This window comes from Nycticebus coucang, chromosome 2 (genome assembly GCF_027406575.1).
Source record: "Nycticebus coucang isolate mNycCou1 chromosome 2, mNycCou1.pri, whole genome shotgun sequence".
NCBI classification, from domain to species: Eukaryota; Metazoa; Chordata; class Mammalia; order Primates; family Lorisidae; genus Nycticebus; species Nycticebus coucang.
The window spans coordinates 16,593,261-16,615,659 of record NC_069781.1 but is presented as its reverse complement, the minus strand read 5'-3'; the positions used below and the strand labels follow the sequence as shown (position 1 = coordinate 16,615,659).

Below are 22,399 nucleotides of genomic sequence, written 5' to 3'. Positions count from 1 at the left end.
ATAGTTAGGGCACCAGCCACATACACCCAGGCCTGCTAAACAACAATGACAACAACAACAACAACAACAAAAATAGCCGGGCATTGTGGCGGGTGCCTGTAGTCCCAGCTACTCAGGAGGCTGAGGCAAGAGAATGGCTTAAGCCCCAGAGTTGGAAGTTGCTGTGAGCTGTGACGCCACAGCCCTCTACCAGGGGCGACATAGTGAGACTCTTGTCTCTAAACAAAACATCTGTTGAAGGCATGTAGTGAATGCAACACTTATGGGCAAGCCCCAAGTGAAGCCTGCAAATGCTTCTTGCTTTACCTTTCCCGGTACCAGCCAGAGGAATATTCTCTGCTCGGGATTCCCAGGCTGGTCCTACTTCATAAACCCCGGGCGACAGCTGCCTCCCAAAGCTGCGTCCGCAATGAGGTTCATCAGTGCCTGGTCTGTGGAGTCCCTGACGAGAATTCGCCTCAGAAACAGCTGTAAAAGATGAGGCGGGATGCGAGGCACACCATTTCCAGACCAGGGGTCCAGCATCAGAAGTGGAGAGGGCTAGTGACAGTGGAGACGGTCTGTCCCTCAGGCCGTCTTCGGACCCAGGCCTGGAGGAATGTTGTCTGAGTCTCAGAGGAAGGGAATAATGGCCTTGCGGGCGGCTGCCGCAAGAAACCTCGCCTGTAGCCCACGACTCCACATCGCTACCCTACAGCAAGGGCGTCGCGGAACGCCGGGCTCGCGCGGCCGGAAGCCTAGGGCCCAAAGTTCCTCGCGCCTTCGCGCGCCAGAGGCTGCGGCAACAAAAGCGGCGGGAAGCTCCTCCGCGACCCCAACAGCAGCTCCGGGAAGGGGCGTGGCCGAGAGAGGCCCCGCCCACGAGCGCGCGCTGCCCCTCGGCAACCGGCACAACATAACAAAATGGCCGCCGCGCTGCTGGGTTCCTGAAAGGAAGGACGCGCGCGTCTCTCGCTCCGCCACGTCCCGCGGGGCTTCTCGGCCGGATACCTAGGCAGTGAGTGCCAGGACTGGTCGAGGCAGTCTTCTGTTGTCCGGTCTAAGTGGTAGGGGCCGGCGGCAAAGGCGGGAAGGCCCAGACCGAGAGTGGGGTGGACCGGCTAGGGATGGATTCGGGGCGGGGGCGTGTGTCTGGGGATTGGGATTGGATGGGAAGGATGGGAGGGCCCGGAACGGGCGGGTGGAGGTGGGTGGAGGGAGGTTTGGATGGGAAGACGTGGGGGGACTGGGGATAGAGAAAAAGTGTGGGGTGGCGTGGAAGTTGTGTTGCGGGACTGAAAGGAATGGGATCCCATTACGTGAGGAGGGAGGGGCTGGGGTGTGCCAGGTGTCTGTGGGGAATGACTGGGATAAAAGATGGTTTAGGTGTCCGGACAGGTGTCATGGTATTAGATGACAATACATGGAGAAAGATCAGAATTTGGATGTTGGGATGAAATGCTAAAAAAAAGGGAGAGCAAATACTTTGTTGTATGATGGTTAAGGGATGAGAAATTTGAAGCCAATTTGGGGTTGGTGTTACTTAACCAGCTCTGTGACACTGTGACTCTGTGCATGTTCCTTAACCTTCCTGAAAGTGTGTGTCCTCATTTGTAAAAATCATTACAAATCATCCTTGAATGAACAGTGTGTGTCAGAAGCAGTTCTAAGTACTTACTAACTCATTTAGAATGTAAAATAGTTTGTATGAAGCTATTCCGATTTTAAAAGTGATGGCACCGAGGACCAGAGAGGTTGAGTAATTTGCCTAGTGTCCCCCAGTAAACGGAGAATCAGGATTTGAACTCAGACAGTCTAGCTCCAGAATCCAAGCTGTTGATCCAAGCCACTTGTAAAGGAGTTTAATAAATTCTGATTTTATACAGCATCTGTAAAGATTTAAGTTTGGTGATGTCTTTAGAATGTTTAGCACAGCCCTTCAGTCAGCAAATATTATCTGCAGAACAACAGATAGATTCCCTGCTATCTTACAGCTTATAGTCCATAAAAAGAAACAGAAAATAAGTAGTTTCACAAATAATGGCAGAGGGAAAATCAGGCTGTTAGTAGGATGGAAGACCCTACTAACAGGATGTTAGGACAAAAAGGCAAGTAAGTAGGCAGTTGGGTTGGGATGAAGAGGAATGGGTGGAGGTTTGAATGTTTTGTTTGGGAAGAAGAATATTTGGAGACCAGAGTATTGGAGTGCACTAGGATGTCAGTTATTTTCTGAGGTGAAGAGAAATGAGCAGGTCGGGAATTCTGAGTGGATATGGAAGTGTTGAGGCAGAGTACTGGAACGAACAGTAGAGAAATGAGGCAAACTGATATGAACTGGGACAGAATTTGTAGAAAACTTGGCAATCTGAGTGAGGTGGAGAAGGATGGGAGGCAGAAGTGGGCAGTGCATGATGTGGTAATTGGCTGTGGAAAGAAAACTGGCTGGAGACTTTGAAGAGGAATGGGAATCAGGATATCTGGAAGGACTTAGAGAATGCTAGAGATTTATAAAACAGAGTATTTGAGTAAGTCAGAGGGTATGAGATGAAGTAGAATTGCAGGGAACCCTAAAGAATGAAGTGTGGAGAGAGATAAGGAGATTAAGAAGTCAAGATGGGTATTGCATATTAGGGTGTTCTATAGAGACAGGTTTGGGGATTATTGAAGTTCTGCCTCATTTGGAGATCAGAGAAGATGGGAAGTTAGAGATGTTAGAAAAGCTCTATAGAGACTGGAGTTTGCAGTCTCCACTGCGCTGTGATGGACAGGATTTTTAAATCAGGGCAAGTATCTGGGTTTCCAAGATGGGTAGTATTTTGTTGCCTGGTCATATGATTCTGATTATTAATACACCATTTCAATGGCTTTCTCTTGTTCTGCAGACTTCCTTCTGGGCCTTTAAAATATGGCTTCAATTCTGGACTTGCTTCCTTTGTTTTCTCTTTATCCTGCACTTCCAGTTACTCTAAGTTGGCTTTTTTCTATTGCTTAGTATTTGTTCGTGTGATTGCAAACAATATTCTAGGGTCAAACTACACCTTCATCTCTCCCTTAAAATTGTAATTCAAAATTAACCACCTCTATGCAGTAGTCTCTGAAATAATGCCAGCTATTTTTAAACAGTGTAAAACCCTAAGCCTGGTTCTCCAAGTTAGCTGTTCTATGAGATAGAATACATATATCTGTTGTTTCAGTGTCTAGGCTTTATAGGAGCTATGACAACCCTGGGAGTGATTTGAGAATTCATAAAAGGGAGCAGTTGATCTAGATTTCTGGAATGCATTCTAATTTTTTTAAGCCTGAGTTTTACTAATCAGGAGAGGTGACAGAAGACCTCATGGTCATCTAGTGAGGCCCAAACCGTCTTGGTCATTAGGATTACATGACAGGAATTCTGGATGGTTCAGTATTTTGAGAATTTAGAGAGAAGACTAAGATGCAGGATACAAAATAATTGTATTGTATTAAAATATGAATTTTTTTTAAAAAAGAAAATTTTAAACATATAAAGTGTATCTCTATAGCATATAGCACATACTATTATTCTAATTTTATAATCTTCTCTCATGCTGAGGATGGAGAAGGATATATAAAAGTGAGACTGGGCTCTGTCCCTCCTCTCTCTCTCTCTCTCTTTTATTTCATGCCTTTATGAAAACTACATGCCTATAGTATATGTCATCCATTAATTAACTCAGGAATAAATAAAATTTTACATTTCTAAGCACTTTCCCCTTTGCTCTCCCCAAATTTGACAATATTTATTTTATTTAGAAGGAAAATAGCAGTACAGTTTAGCACAGAATCAATATATAGGATTAAACAAAGTCAGTATCTTGGGCGGCGCCTGTGGCTCAAAGGAGTAGGGCACCGGGCCCATATGCTCGAGGTGGTGGGTTCAAGCCCAGCCTCAGCCAAAAACTGCAAAAAACAAACAAACAAAAAAACAAAACAAAAACAAAGTCAGTATCTCCCACTATACTCTCATAATACAATTCTGTAAGGTCTTCCCCCTACAAGTCAAGTAAGCAATCAGTTCTGCAGTGGTGGACACCAGCTAGGTGTCCTCTAATTCCGTTCAGTTCTGACACTGTCTATTTGGAGATATCAGAAAGTTCAGATCCTACAGGTTGAGGGCTAGGTCCCACAAGGCTGCCCCCAATTTTTAAGGCCAGTTGCAAGCCTCGGGTTTTACCTGTGTTTCTTACTGATGGGCTATAAATTGGAGTTCCCACGATCCCCTCCATGGTTTAATTAATTTGTTAGAGCAGCTCACAGAACTCAGGGGGCTCTTACTTATGGTTACTGATTTACTATAAATATTACAAAGGATACAGATGAGAAAATGCAAAGGGTAAGGCAAATGGGAAGGGGCCCAGGGCTTCTTTGCCTGCTCTGAGCAGATCGTCCTCCAGGAACCTCTGTGTTTTCACTTACCCACAAGCTCCCCAAACCCAATCTTTTGGAGTTTTTATGAAAACTTCATTATGTAGGCATCATTGATTACATCATTGGCCATTGGTGATCAACTCAAACTTTAGCCCCTCGTCAGAGGTTTGAGGAGTGAGTCTGAAAGTCCCAACTCTTTAATCATGGCTTGTTCTTTCCAGTGAGAGGTGACAAGTCAGTCAACTCATTAGCATACAAAAAGATACCTGTCACTTTGGAGATACTAATAATTTTAGGAGTTGTGTGCTGAGAAAAGGAACTAACTCTAAATATATATTTCACAATACTAAGAGACTTTTTTCTATTATAGAATGGTATGACATAAGACACAGGAATTGTTTGCCACACTTTTGAAATTAGGACCAAAAGTATGTTTACGGCAATGGCATAAGTAGCAGTTATGACTTGACGGAGGTGGGTTTCTGACCCATATGGATAGTTAATATGAGAAAATGAAAGAAAAAGTAAAGACACATTTAAGTTAGCAATTTAAACTACAGGTTGAGTATCCCCTTATCTGAAATACTTGGTACCAGAAGTGTTTTAAATTTTTTCAGATTTTGGAATATTTTCAATATATTTATGTTTATATTTATAATTAAATATTTCAGAATTTTGGATTGTCAGCCTGTAGTGATCTAGGATGTTGGAGTAAGACAGTTGGCCATATTATAATGTATGTCTGTGAATTAATAATTGACTTCTTAAAAACAAACAATGTGGCAAATTTTTATTCTTATCAAACTAGACACATTAAGAGGCCAGATCATGATTCAGTGATCTTACCTTTGTGTAGAATTTTCTGGTTTTCCTTCAGGAATTTTTTTATAGTGTATGTCACCCATTCATCCAAATCATTTTTTAGTGGCATTTATTTATGGTCTATTTTGTGTAAAACATCATGCTAAGCTTTAGAGAACAAAGCAAACATAATCTGGACTCCAGAAAACTCAGTCAGCTGTATGACGAGTAATGAAAAACATGAAATTTAGAATCAGATCAGGATTCAGGTTTTATTCTAACCAATTAAGGAAATTTGAACAAATTATTTAATATCTTTATCTGTTAAATGGGAAATAATAACACTTATAGAGTTGTTGTATTCAGTTTTTTTCAATGTAATGATAGAAGTAAAGCGCTTATCACAAATATTTGTTTGTTTTAGAGACAAATCTCCCTATGTTGCTCAGGCTGGAGTATAGGGGCCATTCACAGATGCAATAATAGTGAATCAAACTCTTGGGCTTAAGTGATCCTCATGCCTCAGCCTCCCAGGTAGCTCAGATAGCAGGCATGCTCTTGTCCAGCTAAATCTCACAATATTTGGTACATGGTAAGCCCTCAGTAAATATTAGCCAGTAACATTATATTCTTTAGCATTAACTTCAATATCATCTTTTCAGAGAGAATTAAATTTTTGAAAGTAGCCAAAATTCATCTGGAGTCAAGTTTGCTGAATAGGGTTAGTGATCAAACTTGTATATCTAAAAACAAAGTGTAGCTAAAGTGATAGGCCTGATTTTCTTATAAGACTTATAAATGAGTTCTGAAAGTAGGACCCAAAGAGGAATTCTAAAAATGTTTTGGGCAAGATCAGCATTCCGAAAATGACTATATGGTCATTGAGGATATTACATTTCTAAATGCTAATTAACTGATGGAACATATTAGTGTATTGTATTAATGTAAGCTTGCTTTTATACTTATGTGCTTTGTAGAAATGGAAAGGGGATGATCCCTTTCCTTTCCATCATTAAGGTCATAGCTGATACCCCTATAACAAAGACAGGTTAACAAGGGAAAAGCATAACAAATTTATTTGATCATAGTTTTATGTGACATGGGCGCCTTTAGAATGAAGACCCAAAGATGCAGGGATAACTGTCCATTTTTGTACTTAAGATCCATTATGGTCAGCCAAGTGGAAATACGATTGGACAAACGAGTATGATGTAATGCTAATAGAGTAAGTAAACTCAGCAAGGCTTATTTGCTCAGATTTTTTAGGCCTCTCTGTATAGCATTTCTTCCCGCAAGATACGGATTAGGATCCTTAGAGAATAGAGGTCTTAATTTCTTTATGAGCAGTTGTTACACAGAAAGACAGGGTGTAATAGGGAGAGAAATAATATTTTTGGTTTTTTTTACAATCTTCAAGGAAAAGGGGTTCTGGTTTCTGTGACCCATCTTAGGGAAGAGAGATTCTACTTTCCATGTCTTTCCTCAAGGGAAAATAAGGGCTAGAGACTGGAGGGCAGGAGAAGATCAGAGAGAAACTTTGCTAAAGTGAGTGCTTCACTTTAGGGTGTCCTTTTCTGAGTTCCAATAGCTCCAACCATTTAAAAAATAAGTTTCTTCACGATCCCAGCCTATATAATACTACCTATATAATATTATGTGAAGGTATATTATTCATTAATAGAAATAGGAAAAGCCCGTAGTGTTTCTCCTACTCTCACAACTTTGTGATATAATACTCTGACACCAGATGTGTGGGGATTGTTTGCCCACACATCAAGTACTTCCCCAGTAGACACCAGCTGGGTGTCCTCCTATTCAATTCAATTTTGAAACTATCTTCCTGGAGATAGCGTCAGATCCCAGTTTCAGAAGACTGCCACGCACTTCAGACACCTATCACAAGTAGTAGACTGTCACCTATACTTCTGACCAACTGGCTCTAAATTGGGGCTCCTGCTACCCACCCTAGGGTCCAATTAATTTGTTAGAGTTGTTCACAAAACCCAGAAAACACTTTACTTAAACTTACCAGTTTATTAATAAGATTATAATAAAGGATACAGATGAGCAGCCAAATGGAAGAGTTGCACGGGGCAAGGTATGTAGGAGGAGCATGAATCTTCCATGTTCTCTCCTGCATGCTGTCCTCAAGGCATTTCCATGTGCTCAGCTGTCAGGAAGCTCTGTGTACTCTGTGTTTTGGAGGTTTTATAATTTTTCTATATGTAAGCATGATTGACAACATTATTTGCTATTGGTGATCCAATCAACCTTTAGCCCCTATTTTGGTGACCATCTTCCATCCTGAGACTGTCTAGGGGATCATTAATCATATTATTAGCATGCAAAAGAGATTTCCACTCTGGAGAGCCCTAAAGTTTTTTGTGTTTTTGTTTTTTTGAGACAGAGCCTCAAGCTGTTGCCCTGGGTAGAGTGCCATTGCATCACAACTCACAGCAACCTCCAACTCACGGGCTTAAGTGATTCTCTTGCCCAAGTAGTCCCAGGTAGCTGGGACTACAGGCACCTGCCACAATGCCCAGCTATTTTTTGATTGTAGTTGTCATAATTATTTTGGTTGTAGTTCTCATAATTAATAATTAAGACCTCTGTTCTCTAAGGATCCTAATTCTGGGCTGGATTCAAACACACCAGCTCTCGTGTATGTGGCTGGCACCTTAGCCACTTGAGCTACAAGTGCTGAGCCAAGCCCTAAAGTTTTAAGAGCTATGTGATAGGAAACAGGAAGAAGACCAAAGGAAAACTTTCAACAAATTAAATTTAACAGAGTTTAATTGAGCAAAGAACAATTCACAAACTAGACAGTTCTCAGAACCAGAATAGATCAGAGAACTCCATTCTGCAATGTGGTCAGGCATATTTGTGGACAGAAAAGGGAAGTGAGGTATGGAAACAGCTTGATTGGTTACAGCTCAGTGTTTACCTTATTTGAACATGATCTGATCACTTGACTGTCTATGACTAAAGCATAGCTTGTGATTATCTGAGACTCAGCTATTTGTAACAAATGCATACTCCTAAGTTAGGCTTTTGGTTAGTTTACCTATAAGATTTGTTGCAGTTCACTGAGTAGACTCAAAGTACTAAGGCATTCTCAGGCCAAATTTGGTTTAATTTAACACAGTCATTTGTCCCTTAACCATAGGATACACTCTGAAAAATGTTTTATCAGAAAACATTTGGCAGTTTCATCATTGTGCAAACATGGAGCAAACTTACACAAACCTGTCTAGATAGTATAGCCTACTACACACCTAGGCTATATAGTATAGCCTATTGCTCCAAGGCTACAAACTTATATAGAACGTTATTTTACTTGCTATTATAAGCAGTTGTAACATAATGGTAAGTATTTGTGTATCTAAACATATAAAAGGTACAGTAAAAATATGGCATAAAAGATAAGAAATGATACACTTTTATAAGACACCTAACATGAATGGAGTTTGCAGGACTAGAAGTTGCTTTTCTAGTTAGTGAGTGAGTGGTGTGTGAATGTGAAGGCCTAAGACATTACTGAACACCATTGTTGACCTTGCCAACACCGTACACCTACAGTATACTGAATTTATAAAAAATATTTTTTCTTCAATAATAAATTAACCTTAGCTTCCTATAACTTTTTATACTTTAAAAACTTTTTAATTTTTTTAACTTTTTGGATTAAAAGTTGATATTAAATGTAAGCATATTAGGCTGGACAGTGGCTTACGCCTGTAATCCTAGCATTCTGGGAGGCCAAGGTAGGTGGATTATCTGAGCTTAGGAGTTCGAACCCAGCCTGAGCAAGAGTGAGACTCTCTCTCTACTGAAAATAGAAAAACTGAGGCAAGAGGATCTCTTGAGCCCAAGAGTTTGAGGTTACTATGAACTATAATAATGTCATGGCACTCTACCCAGGGCAACAGAGTAAGGCGCTATCTCAAAAATACAATAAAATAAAATAAATCTATGTTTTATCTTCATATTTTTTAGCAGTGAAAATGGGGGAAATTCAGTTATTAAGCAAAGATAAGATCGTTGTTAATGCAGCCCTGCTCAAAATGTATATGCCTTACAAAATTTTTTTGTCTAAAAGTTTGTCAAATGTATCATTTTTATACTGTTTTTAGATTAAATATACTTATAAGAGCAACTATATATCGTGAAAATAAATTTTGCATACAACTGACTTGCGAATTAGGACTCTTGGTGTTAGGGACTAATCTTGGTCATGAAGATATATTTTTTGTTGAAGTACAAAACAGTATTTTTAAGTGCCATGTTCTTTATAACCTATTTATTCAATAAGTATTAATTATTTACCATTTTCTAGGCTCTGCTCTAGGGCTAGACTGCAGTGAATAGTATCTCTACTTTCATAGAGCTTACATTGTACTAGATTAATTAGTTACGTGATTGGACTTACAATTAATTTGAGAGAAGGAAAACTTGATCTCATCATTACTATTGCTAGTGCTGTAGCTAATCAAGTCATTTATTCTGAACTTTAATGGTTAAGAGCCTTACCATTCTTTCATACAAGAAAAGAAATGTTTTTACATGAAAAATAAAGAAATTTGACCAAGGTCCCTTTCATGAATAAATGCTTATTTCCTTCTGGAATACCTACACTATAATTGATTTTTTGGGCAAGCAATAGTAGGAACCAAAGTTTGAAACCATCCAATGTTTTTAGCTATGACAAATATTAGTGAATTTCAGAAACATAATGTTTAACAAAAGAAAGCAGATATAAAAGATATTATGTGATTTCACTTTATAAAGTTCAAAATAACTCAAAAATCTCTAGCATCAGAAGTCAGGATAGTGATTTTGTAAGTCTAGGGGTAAGTACTGAGAGAGGGAACATGCTAGGGTTTCTGAGGTTCAGGTCATATTCTGTTTCTTGGTCTCAGTGCTAGTTACATGGTTTGTGTTCAATGTATAGAAATTCATGGAGTTATGCACTTATGATTTATACATTTTGTGTATGACATATTGCATTAAAAGACATACATTAAGAGTATGTGTGACAGAAGACACTTTAAAGTATGCTTTCTGAACAGGTTTAATTATAGTTGTAAGTTATTTAATTCATGGATATATTCATGACCTATACCATTGAGATGCTAAGAATTTAGAGATTATGCTTCCATTTGTGGATATTTTCTGGGTAAGCAAAAACTATATAGTAGAATAAGTTCTTTGGTAGAGGTATATTCATTGTGATAATCAGGATTGGTTCTACCTAAAGGAAATAGATTTCTGGAAAGTCTTCACAAGTAAAGTGACATTTTATTGGTATAGAGAAAGAAGAGGATGCCATTTAAAAGAAAGGGAATTTCGTGAGCAAAAACCCATGATGTATTTAGGTAGTGATACACAGATCACTAGAGTATAGGATTTGTGGTGGGTAGGAGTAAGAGATGAGGCCAGAACATTGGGGCCAGATTGTGATGAGTCCTGTGTGTGCTGCTGAAATGTTTAGACTTACAGACAGTGGAACCATCAGACTTCTTTAAGTTTTTATGAAGTAAGTGGGTCAAAGATGGAGGATGGATTGAGGATAAGACAAAGGAGGTCTAAAAGGAAGCTGGTTCAAAGAGTATCACAATAAACTAATCAAGAGATGATAAATGTTTGATCTAGGGCATTATCTATGAAGATGGGTAGAGATGAATTTCCAAATATTTCAGTGATAGAATTAATATATTGGTTGGTGAGGGGGAGGCATGAGTAGAAGGCAATTCCATCCATCCATCCATTCATTCATTCAACCAATATTTCTTGAGTTTCTGCTAGGTACTCAGCACCAGCCTATACAGGGGAGACAGTGGTAAACAAAACAGAGATGCTTTCATGGGGCTTACAGTTCAGAGGGGAGACAAATATTAAGCAAAAACCACATACATGTATAATTGCAAACTGTGATTATTCAAGGAAAAAATATAAATTGATTGAAGGTTTAGAACTGGAGATTTCACTTCGTCTGCCTTATATCAGAGACTTTCCTGAGGAAGCTTTAGCTGAGTTGATCTCTGAAGAAAGACTAGAAATTAACATAGTAAAAAGAATGGGATCAAGCATTTGAGGGAGAAGGAATTATGTGTGGAGGCCACTGTGACTGGAGTCCACAATTGAGGGAATGAATGACAGATGTTGAGTCTGGAAAGATGAGGCCAGAACATGGGGGACCTTGTAGGTCATGGTAAATATTACATTCTTCACAGACTGCTGGATTTATTTTTTAAAGAGATGACTCTGGTTATCTGGCTGCAGTGTAATAATGGAAAAAGGCAAAAGAGACTGTAGATCAGTTAGATGCTATATAGCAGTTTGATGAAGGTTTGGATTAGAGGTGGAGGAGAGTAGAAGTAAAAAAAAAGTAGATTAGTGCCTGTGGCTCAAAGGTGTAGGGTGCTGGCTCCATATGCCGGAGGTGGTGGGTTCAAACCCAGCCCTGGCCAAAAAAAAAAAAACTGCAAAAAAAAAAGTAGACTAATTCCAGAGATATTTGGGAGTTAGAATTAATAGCCCTTCCTGATTGGGTGTTGGGAAAGGGCAGAGGGAGTTGTCAAAAGTTAACTCCAAGGTTTCTGGTTCATTTCAGTGAGCTCCATTCACCAGTTAGGGAATAGGAAAGTGAGGGGGAGGAATAGGAGAGTGAGGGGGAAAGGTATAAATAATAAATTCAATTTGGATTGAGTTTAGAATGCTAATAAGATACCAAGTAGCCAGTTGGGAATTGGAATCTGGAGCTCAGACAAAGGTTGGATTGAAGATATAAATATAAATATACATGAAGCTTTGGGAACCATGGGTGTGCATTAGATTGTCAAAGATGAGATTAGAAAGAGACTAGAGGGAAGCCTTATGGAGCTCTGACATTTAAATTAGGCTGTTTACACGAACAAAAGCCAGCAAAGGAGGCCAGGAGTGGCCAGGGAGGCAGGAAGATATACCGAGAGAATGTGGTATCCCAGGAACCAAAGGAGAAAAACTGTTTCAGGAAAGAGAAAGTGCTCAGCAGAATTAAATACTGCTGCTTGCCAAATAGTCCATATTACTGCATTCTAGGACCCTCTTGTGTATGTGGAAGGGACCTTGTGACTAGTTTGATTCAATAAACTGAGAACAGAATCACAAGTAACACTTCTGATTGAAGCACATGCCAATACTAGACTCTGGAGGTCTCTTTTACCTCTGGCAAGCTGATCAGTGATGTTTGAAATAGTGTCTGCTCCATTATCTTGAAGTAGTATGTGTTCTAGCATCTGTTCTCTGAGTTTAGAACTTTGTATAATGGTTTTGAAAGCTCTAGAAATAAATTTAATAGTTTTTGATAGCTCTTAAAAAATGAACCTTTGTCAACTATACCGAAAACTCTCATAGGTGTTGATGGGTACCTGGCTTTACTCTTGAAATGAAGAAAAGTCCTCAACAAAAAATATTCTCCAGTGCAAAGATGCCATTATCATCTTACTCTCCTAGTCCGTCATCTCTTACATCCAATATGAGATCTAGGTCGCTTTCGCCTTTAATTGGATCTGAGACTTTGCCTTTTCATTCTGGAGGACGGCATTGTGAGCAAGTTGAGATTACAGATGAAGACAATATACCTTTGGACAATCAAGACCATAAAGGTACTACTTTTTAAATCTAATAATTTGACCACATACTCGCAAGGTGAAATGGAAAATGTTGAGCTTTTACATTTTTGGCCCAAATATAATATCTATTCTGGTACTAACTTGATCTGTTGTTGTAGTCAGAAATTGTGTGAGGACAGTGGGAGGACCGAGGCTTCTCAGTGAAGGTGAAGATGTCTGAAAGAAATTGGGAGTGGAATTTCCACAAAGAGGAAGCTATATTTCCTGTGGTAGTAGAGTGCCTTAAATCTCATACCCAAAATTTGCTATCCTCCTGCGTTAGGGGTAGGATGGGTGGATTTATTCATTTCAGAGCAGAGTGCTTTAATTCGGTATGAAAATGTTATCCACATTTCAGCTATGCCCGTCTACTTATTAGCAAACTACTTATGTATGAATGAACTGATTTCCCCTTATGGGACATGCATATGTTCCACCAGCATTTTAATTTTTTTCTTAAAAGCATTCTTTTAGTCAAGAAATCTTTTCTCAAAAGTGAATTATTATTTACTAAGTCATTTACATAGCCATCAAACTCTATTGACCTAAATAGCTTACCAGTTTCTGTTAATAAACATTAACAGCATTGAGTTTTATACTTTATCTTTGCTATATAATATCTTTTATACTATATCTTTGCTATAATATCTTTGATTAATATTTTAGAATATTAGTCATTTTCTTTCCTAGAACAAAATTAAAGAAAAATATTATTTTGAACAAAAAATAAATTTAATATTAACTTGTAAATAATGAGCTGGGCTGACACCTATAATCCTAGCACTTTGGGAGGCCAAGGCAATAGGATTGCTTGAGGCCAGTTTGAGACCAGCCTGGGCAACAGTGAAACCCCATCTCTGCAAAAAGTTAAAAAAAAAAAAGCCAGATGTGGTGGCACACACCTGTAGTCCCAGGTACTTGGGAGGCAAAGGTTACAGTTTGACCCAGCAGTTTGAGGTTACAGTGAGCTATGATGATGCCATTGCACTCTAACCCAGCAACAGCCAAGAGGCAATTTTATTTTTATGGCTACTTTTATAAAATGTAATATGAAGCCAGGTGCAGTGGTTCACATCTATAATCCTAGCACTTTGGAAGGCTGAGGCAGGTGGATTGCCTAAGCTCGCAGGTTCAAGACCAGCATGAGCCAGAGCAAGATCCTGTCTCTAAAAATAGCTGGGCATTGTGGCAGGTGCCTGAAGTCCCAGCTACTTGGAAGGCTTGCGTAAACCCAAGAGTTTGAGGTGGCTGTGAGCTATGATGCCCCGGCACTCTACCAAGGGCCAAAATGAGACTCTGTTTCAAAAAACAAACAAACAAAAAAATGTGATATGAATTTAATAATATTTTTTTTTTGAGACTCCCTATGTCACCCTCGATAGAGTGCTGTGCCTTCATAGCTCACGGCAACCTCCAGCTCTTGGGCTTATGCAATTCTCTTGCCTCAGCCTCCCAAGTAGCTGGGACTATTAGGTACCCATCACAGTACCCGACTATTTTTAGAAACAGGGTCTTGGTCTTGCTCAGGCTGGTCTTGAACTCCTAAGCTCAGGCAATCCACCCACCTCGGCCTTCCAGAGTGCTAGAATTACAGGCGTGATTGGCTTTAACAATCTTTGACAGCAACATCCAAGGAAGGTCATAAAACAGGATTGGCTATGCATCAAGTTAGTACTTGATCTCTGTATATTCAGATCATCTCTATTTAAAAGAGGAACAAAAAATTAAAAGATAGGAAGAGTTTTAAGAATTTTAGTGTTTCTGAACTTTGGAATTTTTTAAAGTTGGTTTATTTTAAAAACTAATACGAAAGTATTGCTAAAAACTTCAGTGATGCATATGGTTAAAAGCGCAAGTTTTGTATTCATCTCCCTGGGTTCAAATCCTCATTATACGGGATTTGCACCTCATTATACAGAGGGTGCCAAAAAATTGTATATACATTTTTAGAAAGGAAAACGCTTTATTAAAATTATAATACTCAGGTTCAGCACCTGTGGCTCAAGCAGCTAAGGCGCCAGCCACATACACCTAAGCTGGCGGGTTCGAATGCAGCCCGGGCCCACCAAACAACAAAGACGGCTGCAACCAAAAAATAGCTGGGCATTGTGGCAGGTGCCTGTAGTCCCAGCTACTTGGGAGGCTGAGGCAAGAGAATCGCTTAAGCCCAGGAGTTGGAGGTTGCTGTGAGCTCTAATGCCACGGCACTCTACCCAGGGCGACAGCTTGAGGCTCTGTCTCAAAAAAAAAAATTTAATACTCAATATATACCAATTACAAAAGATGAATACAAACCACGTTTGACTTCTGGAGTTATAAGAGGTGGTCAAAGTGGTTACCATTAGCATCCAGACACTTCTGATTATAGTAAACTATTGCTTGAGCAATGTTGACCAAAATGTCCACTTATATTACTATACATGCCATTTCAATTTCTTCCTGAAGTACCACTAGTGTAGCTGTTTTTTTACGGTACACCACATCCTTTAATGTTCCCCATTGGTAGAAGTCAAGGCTTGTTAAGTCAGGAGAATGGGGAATCTGAACTGCACCTCCCATTCTGTCCATTGTCGTGGCAAATTCTCATTGTGGTAAGCTCTCATGTCTTGGTGCATGTAATAATTTTGGGCTTGGTGCCTTTCGCTCAGCGGCTAGGGCATCAGCCATGCACACCTGAGCTGGAGGGTTCAAATCCAGCCTGGGGCTGCCAAACAGCAATGATAACTACAACCAAAAAATATCCGGGTGTTGTGGCAGGCGCCTGTAGTCCCAGCTACTTGGGAGGCTGAGGCAAGAGAATTGCTTAAGCCCAAAGAGTTTGAGGTTGCTGTGAGCTGTGATGTCATGGCACTCTACTGAGGGTGACATAGTGAAACTCTGTCTCAAAACAAAAACAAAACTTTCTATTTTGTTGTTTTGAGAATGTGGTATATGCTTGTCTGCTAACTCCTATTTTATGTGCACATTGGTAGACTTCTATGGCAAGCATGTAACCTGTTCCACACCACAGCAGAAGAAGCAGGACTTGTTGCTGTGCGAGGCCTCCTGCTCTTCCCTTGTGCACATCACACACAAGTACCATGCATCTCAAAGTTATTAAGAATGTGTGCACTTGTTAGGCATATTAGAGGTTCTCTTGCATTCTCATGCCTCCATTGTCCTTCTGCTTCCACATTCTTGAATTTCAAATACCACTTCAAAATGGCTTATGCTCCTCTAAAGATAGCTGTGGTTCTGCTGTTTTCTTTGACTGTCCTGACTATCACATGGTGATGCTAGCATTCATTTGATTAATGCTATCTTTTGAGCGAATGCCATATTACACATTGCTACCATAATTCAATTCAATTTTGAAAATGAATATATAGATAATATAACTTTAAATGTGTATACTTTTTTTGGCATCTCTGGTATTAGCTGCAAGATCTTGAACAAATGACTTTTTTTTTATAAATGAGGAGATTAATAATTTCTGTCTCAAAAGCATGTTTTGCAAATAAAATTTTTTAAATGTAAAACATTTAGCATAAAACTTGGCCCACAGCTAATATTTATAGTATGTAATTATCATTACCACTATTATTATTATGGAATGCTATAAAGTAAAATATTATTAAAACATGATTAAAAATAGCCAGCATTGTTTATTTACATTTTTTATAGCTTAAAAAATATTATATAACTTCAAAATGATTTTTTTTTTTTTTTTATGATTTTTATGTCTTTCTTTACTGGTAATGATTTGTTTCTGTAATTTTAGGAGCTGTTTCAAGAGCAGGAGTTCGATATATTACAGAGGCCCTCATTAAAAAGCTTAGTAAACAGGACAATTTGGCCTTGGTAAAATCTCTGAACCTTTCACTTTCTAAAGATGGTGGTAAGAAATTTAGGGTAGGTTACCAGCAGTTTTTGAGTTATATTGTTTTTAATTTTGAGTTATATTGTTTTTAATTTTTCTGTGCTCTAAAACTACAAAGAAAACCCCTATCTTTTATTGTTTACAGTGAAATTTCTAATCAGAAATATGACATCTGCAAATTCATAATCACATATTCTGAATATTCTATACATTCTTGACTGTCTAAGTAAGAGATTGGCAAACTATAGCTTGCAGGCCAAAATGGGCCTGCTACCTGTTTTTATAAGCAAATTTTATTGAAGACAGCCCCACTCATTTGTTTACATATTGTCTGTGGCTATAGAAGAAGCAGAGCTTAGTTGTTACCACAGGGATTATCTGGTCCACAAAGCCAAAAACATTTACTATCTGTACTTTTACAGGAAAAGTTGGCTAATCCCCACTCTAGAGTGCTTACTACTTTATTCCTAAATTATATAATACGAACACATTGTAATAGACAATTTCTTTACTTGGAAAAAATAAAACTTTGATTCCTACCATGTTTTTCACAAAGATTAATTTCAGAAGGGTAAAGAGCTAAATGAAAACAAAGCAAAAGAAGAAAACCAACCAACAATAATGCTATTAAAGTATTAGGAAAGAAAATAAGAGAATATTTTTAACATCTTAGAGCGGAAAAGCTCTTGGCTCATAATACATGTTTGATAAATATTTGTGGAATGGATGAAAGAATGGTAATCATGGAGAGAACATTTGAATATGTTGGTGTGGTAGAAGATATACTGCCTTACTAACACAGATTGATCGTTCTTAATCCAATAATCTGGTATCTGATGTGCTCCCAAATCTAAAACTTTGTGACATGACACTCAAAGGAAATGCTCATTGGAACATTTCAGATTTCAGATTTTAGTTTTGGGATGCTCAATTAGTAAGCACAATGAAAATATTCCAAAATCTAAAAAAATCCAAAATGTCATAATGGGTACAATGTAAGAGTATAGGGCACACCTGCTGGTGCAGAACACAACTACAACAGGGACCTTACCTAACAAATGCAAACATTTTAACCTAAACGTTTGTATCCTTATATTGATCTGAAATTTTTAAAAATCTAAAATTTGGAATTCTTCTGGTCCCGAGTATTTTGGATAAGGGTTACTCAGCCTGTATAATGGGATAGAACAAGCAAATGTAGACAACTCTTTTGAGATCATTGTTGGTAAGTAAGGACGATAAGATGATAGCCTGAAAGGAAAATAAGTTTAGTACAAGATGATTTGTTTTATACAGAAGAAATTTGAGCATATTGAATGTAAAGTCTGTGCAGCAGGGAGAAATTGTCTAGTTCATTGCCATATCCCCAAATTGGTGCCATAAGTAATGTAATAATTACATGTGTAATTATTATACCAATGTGTAATAAGTACATGATGGATATTTATTGGAAAATGACTGCTTTTAAACTTGAGGGGAAGATACAGGAGAGAGATAGAGATTGAATATGCAAGAGTGTTGGGGAGGAGGTCATTGAAATTATGCCAGAGAATACGTACCTAATTTAAATTAAAAAAGAAGAAAGCTACCTTAGGTGTATTTTTGCTGCTATAATAGAATATCACAGATTGGGTAATTTATGAAGAATAGAGATTTGTTTGGCTCACAGTTCTAGAAGGTAGGAAGTCTAAGATCAAGGGACTGCATCTGGTGAGGGCCTTCTTGCTGCATCATAACATGGCAGAAGGCATCACATGTTGAGGAAGACAGAGGGAAAAAGAGAGAACAAGCATGTGAGACAGAATGAAAAAAAGGGCGGAACTCCCATGACAATTATGAGACTCTCATGACCTAATTACCTCTTTTAAAACCTCTAATACACTATTATATCTACTGTCATGGAGGTAGTTAAAAAGAACAAAAAAACACTGTTATGGTAGCAATTAAACTTCAACATGGGTTTTGGAGAGGACATTGAAACTGTAGCATTATCTATTCTAAGAAAGGAAAAAAGGAGGAGGGAGAATCATATAAAAGTTGAGGTGGTGGGAACAATAGTGGGGGAACTCTTGCTGGATAGTCTTGAGCTTCTTAGTATTTAGGAAGTGTTATCCACTGAGGGGAAAGGAGAGGTTGGTGGCTTGAAGAGAACTGCTACTCCTGGTCAAGAACAGCTGCACCAAGGGATCGTCCACTAAGCAGTATGGTTTATTATTTCTGATGACTGATTAAAATAGTCCCTAATGCACATACTTAAAGTTAAATACTGGGCTTTATATCAAGGCATTTGTTGTGTAAAATATTTATTCATTTTTTCCAATTAGTATATTGAGAATTTGGAAAAATGTATTAAACTTGAAGTACTAAATCTCAGTTATAATCTAATTGGGAAGATTGAGAAGATGGACAAACTGTTAAAATTACGTGAACTGAACTTATCATATAACAAAATCAGGTGCGTAAACACTTTTTTAGGTGGCATTGCATGGTATTCTTTCTTAAAAAGGTAGATGAATGCTACCCACATTACTGAAATAATCCTTTGAAACAGCAGGTATTTTGACCTTTATTCATCGATAATCTAGCCCTTCACCTATGGTAACTATTTTTATGTTTTAGTGTTACTAAAGTACAGAATAATATCTTACCTAGGAGATATGTTTTTTGAACGCCAAATTTTATATTAACTTTATTTTTGACGAGAAGTTTCCCCAGATATTGTCTATGATTTGCCAACTTAGTACAAAAAGAATGATGACATTAAGCAGAATGTTTTAACCCTGCCATTTCAATTCCAAAACTATTTTAACCCATTTTGATTCTGTGTCTTTATTGTGATGTTTTTTGCTCATTGCTATTATACAAGAATTATACTTTCATTCTTGTTTCCATTTCATGATAAATATTACTGTGAGAAACGAACACATTAAAACTGACAGCAGCTAAAACTGCACATAGAAAACTTGATGTAGACAAAATAATGGAAGAATTAAATCTTGAAAATCTTACTATCTACATGTGTTCCCCCTTGGTAAATAATATGACCAAGAAAATAAAACAAAATAACTAATAGCAGAAGTTCTGATAAGACAAAAATGAAATTAAGATAAACCCAATTAATAAATCAAATTCCTAATCTAAAATTTTTATAAAAGAGAATTAATCCCTATAAAAATATTTCAGCAAAATTAAAATGAAAATAGAGGAGCTTAGAAATATTTGGCCAGTCCGGAGAGAAGCTTAGAAGTATTTGCACAGTATAGAAAATTGACCAAGGAGAGGAGTCGGAAGAGACATTAGAGGTCACCAAAAGCAGCCATCCTCTCTGCAGCTTCCCTGACAAGTGTTACCAAAAATAGGATTGGTGCCCACCTGGACCTCTGTAAGAGCTGCGCTGCCCGGAACTCCATAAGAGCCACGCTGAAACCATGATTGGCGCCCTCCCGGACCTCTATAAGAGCTGCGCCACCCCGACCTCCGTAAGAGCTGTGCAGCGACTGTGATCAGCGCCCGCCCAGATCTCCGTAAGAGCTTCGCCATGACCGCGATTAGCGCCTGCCTGTACCCTGGTAAGAGCAGCCCTGCGAACTCAGAGCCGTGACCCATGCCTGCCAGGCCTCCACACGCCCTGAACAGGAACTGCGAGAGCCACGCAACCCCAGGTCCTCCCTCCTGTACCCTCTCTGCCTCCACACTGGCCTGCTTGTCTGGCCAGGGACTCTGGTAGCCGCATGCCCTCCGGAGCCCTCCCTGCCTCTGTGCGGAGCCCTTCTCCTGCCCAGAGACTGCTGGAGCCTGGGGCTCTCTGTGCCAAAGTCACTGGGCTCTAGACACTCCCAAAACCGTGTGCACCACCCCCCGTCCTGTTGCTAGATATGGGTGTGTCACACTCTGAAGCTGCTTACACAACCAGAACTCCCTGGCTGGGGCAGCCCCAGAGGAACTACACAGGGTCACTCCCTACAAAGATCTACCAACAATAGAGTGATCCCGTTGGGTCTAATCTTGGAAAGACACCTCCCCAACTCTGAGAACGGCCAGAGGCAATGGTGAAAAACAATCATGAGGCAAAATCAACAGAAAAACTCTGGCAATATGAACAATCAGAGTAGATCAACTTTCCCATGGATCAATGGGGCAAACACAGCATAAGATCCCATGCACAAACAAATAGCTGAGATGTCAGAAATCGAATTCAGATTTCTGGATAGCAAATAAGATCGAATTAGAATTCCAAGCAGTAACCCAAAAGATATCTCAAGAATTCAACAAATTCAAAGACCTAATGACCAAAGATTTTGACACATTGAGACAAGAAGTTGCAGCCTTCAAAAATCTGAAAAACACAGTAGAATCCCTCAGTAACAGAAAGGAGCAAGCAGAAGAAAGGATTTCTGACATTGAAGACAAAGCTTTCGAACACTCTCAAACTCTCAAAGAGGAAGAGAAATGGAGGACAAAAACAGATCACTCTCTCAGAGAGCTCTGGGATAATTTGAAGAAAACCAAAATTCGTCTTATAGGGATCCCAAAAGCGACAAAGTGGCTTCATAAGGCACAGAGTCTCTTCTCCATGAGATTGTGAAGGAGAACTTTTCCAGACATGCCAAGAGATTTTGAAATTCAGATAGCAGACGGTTTCAGAACTCCAGCACGACTCAACCCAAATAAGACATCCCCCAGACACATCATGATCAATTTCACTAAAGTTAATATGAAGGAGAAAGTTCTGAAAGCTGCCAGATGAAAGAAAACCATTACCTACAAGGGGAAGAATATTAGAATAACTGCAGATCTCTCTGCTGAAACCTTTCACGCTAGAAGAGGATGGTCATCGACTTTTATTCTCCTAAAACAAAATAATTTTAAACCCAGGATCCTGTACCCAGCTAAACAGAGTTTCATTTATGACGGAGAAATTAAATACTTTAATGACATTCACATGTTGAAGAAATTTGCCATAACTAAACCAGCTCTCCAAGATATTCTCAGACCTATCCTCCATAAAGACCAGCGTAATCCTCTACCACAAAAGTAAACCCACCCAGAAAATTTTGATCAAATTCCAACTTCCACTATCGCAAAAGGATTAAAAATGTCCACCGTGCTCTCGAAAGGCTTATCAATATTCCCAATTAATGTGAGAATTGGTTTAAATTGTCCTCTAAAGAGGCACAGATTGGCTGACTGGATACAAAATCTCAAGCCAGATATCTGCTGCATCCAAGAATCGCATCTTACATTAAAAGACAATAATAGACTCAAGGTGAAGGGATGGTCGTCTATACTCCAGGTAAATGGAAAGCAGAAAAAAGCAGGCCTTGCAATCCTATTCGCAGATGCAATAGGCTTTAAACCAACCAAAATAAGGAAGGATAAGGATGGACACTTCAAATTTGTTAAAGGTAATACTCAATATGATGAGATTTCAATTATTAATATTTATGCACCCAACCAGAATGCACCTCAATTAATAAGAGAACAGACATGAGCAACTTGATTTCCTCCAGTTCCATAGTAGTTGGAGATTTTAACACTCCTTTAGCAGTGCTGGATAGATCCTCCAAAAAGAAGCTAAGCAAAGAAATTTTAAATTTAAACTTAACCATTCAACATCTGGACATAACAGACATCTACAGAACATTTCATCCCAAAAAAACTGAATACACATTCTTCTCATCAGCCCACGGAACATACTCCAAAATCAACCACATCCTAG

General features: G+C 38.9%; 1 protein-coding gene across 2 annotated transcripts in view; it reads left to right on the top strand.

Annotated features, from left to right (window-relative positions):
- Positions 1 to 883: 883 nt before the first annotated feature.
- The window catches only part of CNTRL (centriolin), a 110,617-nt gene continuing 89,101 nt past the window's right edge, over positions 884 to 22,399 (top strand). The window contains exons 1-4 of one of the 2 annotated variants that reach the window (XM_053564020.1): positions 884 to 997; positions 12,565 to 12,815; positions 16,582 to 16,712; positions 19,005 to 19,135. In XM_053564020.1, the coding sequence (XP_053419995.1) occupies positions 12,596 to 12,815; positions 16,582 to 16,712; positions 19,005 to 19,135 (482 nt within the window). In that variant the 5' untranslated portion in view covers positions 884 to 997; positions 12,565 to 12,595. Of the gene's footprint in view, positions 1,047 to 12,564; positions 12,816 to 16,581; positions 16,713 to 19,004; positions 19,136 to 22,399 lie in introns of both variants that reach the window. The other variant, XM_053564029.1, reaches the window with a different exon arrangement.